The sequence below is a fragment of the Labrus bergylta genome, chromosome 1 (genome assembly GCF_963930695.1).
Source record: "Labrus bergylta chromosome 1, fLabBer1.1, whole genome shotgun sequence".
NCBI classification, from domain to species: Eukaryota; Metazoa; Chordata; class Actinopteri; order Labriformes; family Labridae; genus Labrus; species Labrus bergylta.
In genome coordinates this window covers 6,276,480-6,286,308 of record NC_089195.1, presented here as the reverse complement: position 1 = coordinate 6,286,308, position 9,829 = coordinate 6,276,480, and the positions used below count along the sequence as shown (strand labels likewise).

The 9,829-nt window shown below is 37.0% G+C and overlaps 1 protein-coding gene across 1 annotated transcript; it reads left to right on the top strand.

Moving 5' to 3' along the window:
* Positions 1-1,480: 1,480 nt before the first annotated feature.
* Positions 1,481-9,012, top strand: commd1 (copper metabolism (Murr1) domain containing 1). Its single transcript, XM_020639581.3, has 3 exons — positions 1,481-1,671; positions 3,462-3,752; positions 7,434-9,012. The coding sequence occupies exons 1-3, from the start codon at positions 1,498-1,500 to the stop codon at positions 7,539-7,541; spliced, it is 573 nt and encodes a 190-aa protein (XP_020495237.2). The 5' UTR covers positions 1,481-1,497; the 3' UTR covers positions 7,542-9,012.
* Positions 9,013-9,829: the final 817 nt, after the last annotated feature.

The window sequence follows — 9,829 nt, the reverse complement described above, 5'->3', positions numbered from 1 at the left end:
ATGTGTTATAGAGGAGTATGAATGTATTTACATAATAAGTTTTGTGTAATCCTTATTTTAGGAGTTATGTGCTAGTGCGAACAAGGCTGTAGATTAAGATTTCTGGACTCAAATTGATCAAAATAAAGATTAACATGGATGTTTGAGGCACTTTAAACTCTGAATTTGCTGTACAAGGGTAATTGTAACAGAACTCCTTTAGAGCATCACCGGATGCTTCTACTAGTGTTTAAAACTTGGCTTTGCATTTGATTCTGATCCGTCAGTGTGTTGGTCTTCTGGGAGCTCCTTCATATAGCCAAAGACTCCACAGTCTTCACATGGACAAGCAATCTACTTTTAATTTCACCTTTTTCATTGTAATCACTTTGCTGCTTCGGCACATAACCTTAACCCAAAATAAAAACATTGAAGACTATTGTGTTAAATTTTTTTTGTTAAAAACAGTTTTAAAGGGTCAGGTGTACCGGGGCAGGAGGGTGATAGCTGCAGCACAGCCAGGGGTATTGTCACATCTTCTAGACAACATAGAACCCTTCATTAAAAGCAGTCAGGGTAACTTCCTCAGCATTAACTCTGAAAAATCCCAGAGTGGACCAACAATTCTGAATCCTTCCAACAACTTGACGTTTCTAATAATACACCATCAAATCAGGAAGCAGATGAGGAAATCAGTCCAGTCCCAGCAGCAGGTACAGACACGGGTGAACAAATCGATTTTTTTCCTCAACTGTTTATAGGTTCTTGTTTTAAATTACACATATATTTTTATCCCTGCATGGGTTATGTACATTTCTTGTATAAGTCTATTTTTAATTGCACAGTTTAAGTTTGATTCATCTAGGGGGATTCATTAAATCTTTTTTTCAGGTTGATATATATGTATGGGAGGGGGGCGTCAGTTTTGTGGTTTAATTTGTAACAAATGTTTCATGTCATGTACGTCTGTGTAACCTGCTACTGGATGCTTTGAATTTCCCTCGGGATCAATAAAGTATCTATCTATCTATCTATCTATCCATCTATCTATCTATCTATCTATCTATCTATCTATCTATCTATCTATCTATCTATCTATCTATCTATCTATCCATCTATCTATCTATCTATTGAATAGGAAAAATGTTTTCCCTTTGAATTTCTCTTTGGAAACTATCATCAAGTTTTTGTGTGAAAATGCTAGTATTACTAACCATAATAAAACCTAATAAAATTCAAGTTGCTTTTCTAGGCTAGGCTACATGTAAAATAGGGTTTTTATATGTCCTGCTTTATTCTGAAGCCATGATTTCAATCATACCTCCTAAGAAGTCATTGCAGTTTTAGTGACACAGCAATTTAGTATGGAGAAATATTTACAGTCATTGAGAAAAACAGGAAAAATCAGCAATAAAACGATTCCACCAGGATAAAACTACAATTCCCAGGGTACCGTTTCAGACCGAACTTCACGTGATATGCTCCATGCGCTTCACGTGACCCTAGTCAGAAGAAACAATGGCGGATGTTGAAGCTTCAAAATCTCTGAGCGGACTGTTGAATGGAATAGCTCAAAACGTTTATTACAACAACAGTGAGATCACAGAGGAGCTGCTGAAGAATGAACTATTCCCCGAGATGGTGCAGGAGGAGTTCAAGGCGTTACACGAGAAAATGAAAGCCCTCCTTAAGGTAACAGAACAACTTCAGAGCACAAGTGTTAGCCTTAGGTTTTTTAAATGAAACACTTGCGTTAACAGTGAAACGATATTATTGAAGGTGCAGACACAAATATATGATTATAACATTTCAACATTTCACATTGACTCTGGGGTTTAACATTTAGCAGAAGCTAAAGCCAGTGTCTTATTGTGAGAGAGCAACAACAACAACAACAACAACAACAACTGTAAAATCCAGTCTATTAGAAACAATCAGTAAGCAAATAACATTTTATCAAATACAGCAAGTTTGGATTCATTAATGAAAGGACAACTACATTAGCTGACAGTTAAATGCATCTAAAACTGAGCAAAGAAAGGTGTAACAAGGAAGTTACAGGGCAAGGGAAATGTTTTTTTTTTCAGTAAAGATTAGGGTTGTGCAAAGGTAAAGCTGTGGTAATGACCACAAAAAAGACCTGCCTAACAGAATAGATGTTGTAAAACTAACAATGAGTCTCACAACAAGTCAGCTTAAATAAACAGTTTGTCCGGATGTTTTAAAAGTAGGAGTTTATTCTGCATTGTTAAAGTTCTCAGGTGATGGTTGATCACTAACTTTTGTGTTTTGGGTATACATCCATAAGACTGTCCCTAATTTAAACAATTGTTCAGACTGATATTTTTTGAGTTGGACTGTTGCTGTGTGTCTCACCTCTTGTCAGCAGGGGGCAGCAGAGACGCACACCTGTTATCACTGTAGTTCCACTATTTATATCGTTGCTGCGCTCTGTGGCCTGCACAGAGATCAAGATTCAATCAGGCATTTACATTTATTTACAATGCAACTTCTAAACACATAGGCATTTCAGTCCTTTAAATCTTAATAAAGTTGAAGACGTAACAAGTTGGATAATCCTTTATTTATCCCACAATGGGGAAATGTACATTGTTACAGCAGCAAAGATTGCAAACAAAAAGTGAACACAGTACAATTTAAATAAAAAAATAAAAATTAAGAATGTACTAAAAAATAGATCAGCTATTTGACAAAAGTGTAGTCCGAACATCAGCAGATCAACAATAGAACTGCCTTAAGTGCATACAAACACAATATCCATTTGAAATCTACATAAAAAGCCAAAATTATGTGCAAATTATTATGAATATTTAAAAAAAAGGTAATAACTGAGAAAAACTTTACTCCATTGAAGATTGTCATTTCGGTTTCAGGCAAAAGTCACAAGGGTAGCTAGTTTTTGATTTTCACCTAGAACACAACTCAAAAGTAAAAGGATGTCTGATGTTTATAATTTGTATACAAATACTTTTTCCCTAACTTGTTGATAACTAACAGTTCACTCGTATAGACATGTTGCAGACTGAAATTATATAAAACATTATTTGTGATTTTTTTCTAATATAGAACAATTTCTTTGAGGTCTCAGTTTTCACTCCAACTCATTATGTTTGACACATACAGTATAGCCCCACTAGAACTACCATCAGTAATTATATTGTCTTCCAAAATGAAAAAAAAACACAATGCACACTATTTTGTTTAAAGTAAAAGTATGTTTAAAGATGGCTATTGAATTGCTAAAGGCTTGAACAATGCATGGTAAAAAAAACAAGCTGAGTAACAACTAAGATATAGCAGAAAAACTTTTTCTGGTGCAACTTTTTTAAGGTGCAGCCCTCAGCACACATTATCCTAAAATAAATACCACATAATGTGGCAACCATGGGTTTGCAAGACTTGCAGATATCCTACTTTGTGGTGCGCATTCTTAGCTGATCCTCCTCTCTTTCATCACTTAGTCAATTGCAACCGCCGACATGGACCACGCCCAGCTAGAGGCCTTTCTCACAGCGCAGACTAAGAGGCAGGGTGGTGGCGGGGTGACTGCTGAACAGGCTGCAGCCCTCTCTCGCTTCTGGAAATGTCAGCGTGTCCGGGTGAGGGAGAGTTTGGTGGCTCAGAGCCGCTGGGAGCCCGGCCTCAGGGGCCTCTCTTGGAGGGTGGACCTCCAGACTGCAGCCAGTCGGGGGGACGCACTGCACAGCGGGCCGGTTGCTCTGATGGAGCTGGAGCTGGGCAGACCCGGAGAGGTGAGACCAACAGCCAGTGTTTTGTCTGACAATCATTCAGATTCATAGGCTCACACATCAAATGATGTCATCAGTACAACCCAGTCATCAAATGCAGCATTTAGAGTGACCATCATCCTTTAAAACACACATGGGCATTAAGACATTTTACAATAAATCCCCATTTTTGTAAACTTTGGCAGAGAATTTCACCTCTTGGTTTGCGTCCATCTATAGTGTTTTAATAGTGGTTCACTCAGACTGACAATGCTATGGTTCGTCTCGTTACTAGTGATAATCTGGACCTGCAAAAACTTGATAATGAACCACATTCAGACAGATTCTTAAGGGGAATTCAAGTGATTGTAAACCTAAATACTTTATATATTCTTGTTCCTATAATGCAAGATGCAGGTCACCAAATATAAACACAAACAAAAAGTCATTGACTGAAATTCATTTAAAATCTCTCTGATTGGGACACATTTTCCTCATTTGCCAGGTGTCAGAATAGTTTCAAATATGTTTGAAGTCATTTGACCCTACTTTTTAACTTTATTGATTATTTTCTTCTTTAAATACTCTGGAGTTTCCCAGGCATTGTTTAAGGCAACAATCTAAGCCAGTGTCCAATTCTGGGTTTAAAATGAGCTCCTGTCATCCACCAAGTAAATGAATTATTTATTATATATAATATAAAACTGTCAGTAGATAATATGTAATGGGATTACAACATTTTAAAGTAAATAAATGATATTATTCTCATTATAAATAATATTTACACTAACTTGAAAACTCCATATTTTGAATTATAAATCAAGGATGTGAGCTACTAGCCAACTAAACGATTAAACGTCATCACCCATGTAAGCGAGCACTTAAAATAAGAGTCAGTAAAATCATCGATGATTGCAACCCTGCTGTATACTAATGTAAATGAAATAAAGGGAATCTTCCTGATGGAAGACGTGTATACTGTTTTAACTCTGTTGATAGCACTGACATTATTTTGGTGGTTGGTAAAGATTTCAGTGTGTTAGAAGGTCTGGGACCGGATTACTGGCCTGTTTTGGTAAGCTCCTGTCCCACGAGAAGGCTAAATTTAGTCAATCTGGGTCCTGGACTCAATAAAGTTTCAGAGCCAGTGGATACCAGTGCTGAGAGGGTGACCTTGATTTCACAATCAAATCTATTTGTGCAGAAAAGGAAACCCAACTGAGGTCACGGTTTTAAATTTGTAACCACCATGAAATAATTTGTTCAGGTACTGTAACAAAGTCTTCATGGACATGTTGGGGATGGAATATACTGTATTTAGTCCATGTTGTTTTCATTTCATCTTGCACATGAAAATAATAGCAATCATTAGATGACACTAGGCATTGTATAGAGTCACTATACCTCAACTAGATGTCACATCATGCACCTAGTTGGGATTCTGAAGAATAACAAACAGTGGAGCAGATCTGATTGATGAGGTAATGTTAGCTGGGTTAGCATTACAACTAGCCCGCCGACAGGAAGGCATGTCCTTCTTCACCATTACTTTAAACTTTCACAAGTTAACCAGAGCTAACCATCACCAAGAACCACTATTCATCACCAGTGAGTGTCCAACAATACATTCACAACCAGTGAGGACAGTATGACAACAGCCTTCCTAGGAGTTCACTCCATGTTTATTATCTACCTGGTTGACTCTTTGATGCTCAAGGGATCGCTCGTACCAGTTGATGGCAGTGTTTAAGTCATCAAATGCATTCTTTGCACCAGCAAGGACAAAAATGAAACAATGATTTTTTTTATCATGTTTGGTTTCATTTGAATTTGGGAGTTAAGAAAAAAAAGACTTATTTAAAAATGTGTTACTTGAAAAGACAGAGTTTTATCAAAACCTTCAACCAATCCATCAAAATGAAGGAAGCCACACGAAGCGCTTGAACTCCTCTTGCCCCCTCAATCCATGTTTCACCCTCCTCCCCTCTGGCTGCAGAAACAGAAAAACATGTTGGATTGTTGGGCAGCAACAACAGAGTGGGCGACTCTCTTTACAGGCCCACAACACCTTGGAAGAGCCACCCAACATAGACCCCATCTACATGTATGAGTGGTCTAAGAAAACCTTATAATGTCCCAAAGGACTGGTTCAAAAAACAGATTTGGTATCAATAGCTCAGTTCTTTATTTCAACACACTGAACGAGTGCCAGTTTGTTTTAAATTGAAATCGTCCATTTTGATTTTATTGAGCCTCAGAGTTTTTCACTGACAGTTGGACGTTTTGTATCTGTCCGTCAGGAGGTTTAAGGTCTGCCTCAGCTCTGTTCTTAGCTTGGTCAAAAGTTACATAGAGATAGTGTTTCCAACATAGCTTTCGCACATTGGGCTTCATATCACCTCCTCAGAACCCAGTGGGTGACATCACTGAGACTACTGTCCATGTTTTATACAGACTATGGATTGAGTGAGAACACTGTTATTTTGAACTGAGCAGTTCTTGATCATTTGTTGTTGCATTAATCCTGTCAATGTGGAAAGTACACCAATATACTTAATATTGTGCAGTCTGGACACTGCTTTCACAGACAATAGTTTAAGAACTGGATGATGGGAGGTGGATACGTGGATTATATTTTCTGACTATGCTGGGGAAGATTGATTGGTCTAGAACTGGTTAAACTCTAATCTGAATGTTTATGTAGAGCTAAATGTTATCATTTCATTTTCTAGGGTAAATGATTGAAAGATTGCATTTCATTGATTGGTTTGTAAAATGCTATGGACCCAGATGGACCAAGTATTATTTTTTCGTTGTTATCCGATACAACATTATGGATTTTGTGTGCAGATAGATATTTTGAGTATGCTGACCACAAGCAGAACCTCCGTATGAAGCTTAGAGGTGAGCTTAATGATTGTTATATAACTTGCTTGATAGCTTTCAGAGAAAAATGGTGGCAGTTTGAATATAGTCAATGGAAACTCTGCAAGCAATCATCACTCTGTGTCAGGGGGCGTCAGGGGTGTCATGCAAGTCAAAATGGGAAGAATGATACCTTTTTCTGCATTCTGAAACATATATTATCAAATGCATATAGGTTCTTATTTAGCTATCAGAGGAAAACTTCAAACAAATCATGCAAAATCCCCCATACCCTAATTACATCATAATTTTACTATCGCTACTACTTTTCCCAAATTTCTTCCTTGTCCCTGCTAAACCAACAGAATTATTGTTGTAGTTTATCTTTATCAGGTGCAAAATGATTTCTAACTTTCTACATTTCATGTTTACATGATAGCCATTCAGCCACTCTATGAGTACCTGCTGTTGTGAACCAATCTCATGCAGGTGGAATCCAACTACAAGGAAATGTACAGGGATATTATACAAAAAATAAAGTTTTCAAATAATATTAAGATAAGAAAGAAAATCCTGTCGGACTTTGAATAGGCATGACATGCCTGCTGTGTGTTGTCCATTTTTTTAAATAGACATAAATAAGTTTTATGTGATTTGTAATAAACACAATGCAGGTAAGTTACGGGAGTTCATGCCGCTGATTCAAACTAGAGCGAGGCTTATCAAAAACACAAAACCTGAAAAAACTACTTAACAGTACAATGTAATTTAGTTCAAAGTAATTCTTACTAACATACTTAAGTATCTCCTTATCCCCCCCCCCCCCCCCCCCTCTGTCAGGACTCAGAGTTTGTGTGTCTGGAGTTCGACGAGGCCAAAGTGAACCAGGTACTGAAGAAGATGGCCAACATCCAGAAGAGCATAGACAGCGTGGTTCAGCGCTCATAAAAAACGGAGTGACATTTTATCCCAGTCAGCAGAGAGACAGTGAGGTGTGATTCTGACTGAGAGACAACTCAGGTATTACCTGCAACATGAGGGGTGTTTCCTCTCTGATTCCTGTTTGTCCTGTTTAACAGCCTTGTTCAGAAGTGGGACATGTTCAGATCTGTATCACTCCAGAACTGATCCAACAGACTCAGACTGAAGATATAGTTTATATTTCAACATGTTCCAGATGTTCTAGAAGGTCTGGGCTGCTCCTCAGATGTTATATCTGGGGATCCTTTACAGTCTCTCTCTGATAGGATTAATGTTCCTCTCTGTCCACAGCAGCAAAAATACATTACTGGTGTTGTAGGAGAGCATGGGTGCGGCAAAGTCACAACGATTGGAAATGAAGTTGGAGATGGGATTTTTGAATCAAAACAAAACACAAACAGTCTTATGTTTCAGTGTAAACCAGCGAGGATGGTACAACTCTTAACTTTTTACCATCAGACTAAAAATAAATTCAATTATTGGGGGGTGTATATAATGCAAAGGATTCAGGGAATTTAAGAATTACAATTAATTGAACTGTGTTATTTTTCTGTATAAATCGAAAAGTTGTTTTGATCTATAAAACGTCAAAAAGGTCATATCTTCTTTTGTCAGTAGGAACTCCAAAAATATTGAGTTTAATTAGATATAAAATCAAGAAAAGATTATACGTCTTTCATTGTTCACTTTTGAATAAAAATGACTTCCATTTTTAACCAATGAAGAAATAGTTGGTATTTTTTGCATGAGTAAGCTAACTGCAGCTAATGTAATTGTACCCCACAATATATCTGTAACATACGAAAACAAAAAGGTGAACTGATTAAGGCAGAGCTAGACAAATAACTCCCATCTACTTTAAAGTAAAATCAGCTCTGTAGAGACCCTCTCTTTAATGCCGTCAGAGCCTCTCAGTGAAAAATCATTCATTTGAACAATACTGCCAGCGTTGTGGCCTTTAGATTAAAACTTGACTAGCGCACAATTCAGTGAATGAATATTAATTTAAGAAAACGTTGTTGGTTTGGGTCTGTGTTCAGAGAGGAGGCTACATTCATTCAGAGCTGGACAAGATGATGAGCTTCCTGGTTCAGGTGACAAATCTTCCTCTGGTGATGCAGGATTACAACCCATCACAAGCGTATGCCTGCACATGATTGTGATCTCATGTATTGTATACAGCATTCCTTTACAAACAAATCTGTGCCAATTAAGATCTAAAGCAATGGTGAGATTGAGGCAAACTGCAAAATTTAGAGGTTTGCCTTGATTTTTTTTTATCCCAAATTGTATTTTTCATGATTCTCTGTTTTTATTAAATACTGTAAAAAAGTTAATACAACCATAAATGCAACAATAACTAAATGTCTGGAAACCCCCTCATGTATAAACAGGATTATTCAGACCTTTGAGAGAATAAATGAAGGGTTTGGGCATCTTTCTGTCTGTTCTGAAGTTTAACTGAGTTTAAACAACTGTGAGGTGGACAAAATCACTGCACAATGTACGTAAATATCTCTTTGTCTTTGTCATGAATCAACCTTATGACATCAATAGACTTTGATCGCATGTCACAACATCATTTCTGATCACGGTTTAAGTCCGCCTGAGACATCAGTTAACAATTATCAGGCGTGTTGAGGCCCAGCCAGGGTGGGGACGTTATCATACACCTGGGATAAAACCGTCTCCACATAGGAACAAGTAGCACTGAGTTAATCTTTGTCTTGATTGTAAACTAAGCCCACAATTTGTTTGGCTGCTAGAATAACTATTATTATTAAGATAACTGAAGCATGACAATGAGCTTTAGTGTTGAATTCTGATTTATTCTCAAAGTCCATGTGTCTGACAAAATCATCAATAAAACACTGAAAACTCAAAAGCCAAACAATAACACCAACAAGCTAAAAGAATGAAGGTCAAGTAGAACAGCAATCCCCATGTTTTGTTTTTTTTTAAGTTTGAACTACTTTCACAGTAATAAATGAACTTGCAAAAGACAGGAGTTGTTGCTCTGCCACTGTGTCAATTTGTTAGTTTTTAGTGTTATTGTGAGTGAAAAATATTGTGTTCCATCAAAAATACAAAAAAGATAGAAGTGTTTGTCCATTTGATTAAAAAAAATATATGCTATTATGGGTGCTATTGCTATTAAACTCAAACAAAGAGCAAACATATGCAAAGTCCCTAAAGTTAATTTGAATAATTGTATTCTAAAGAAAATACATTAAATGTTTATTTTCCTTAGAGAA

Excerpts from the sequence above, each read along its gene's own strand:
- commd1 (XM_020639581.3), top strand. The coding sequence starts at position 1,498 with ATGGCGGATGTTGAAGCTTCAAAATCTCTGAGCGGACTGTTGAATGGA. Across the intron at positions 1,672-3,461 it reads AAATGAAAGCCCTCCTTAAG|TCAATTGCAACCGCCGACAT; the intron begins GTAACAGAACAA and ends TTCATCACTTAG. Across the intron at positions 3,753-7,433 it reads AGCTGGGCAGACCCGGAGAG|GACTCAGAGTTTGTGTGTCT; the intron begins GTGAGACCAACA and ends CCCCTCTGTCAG.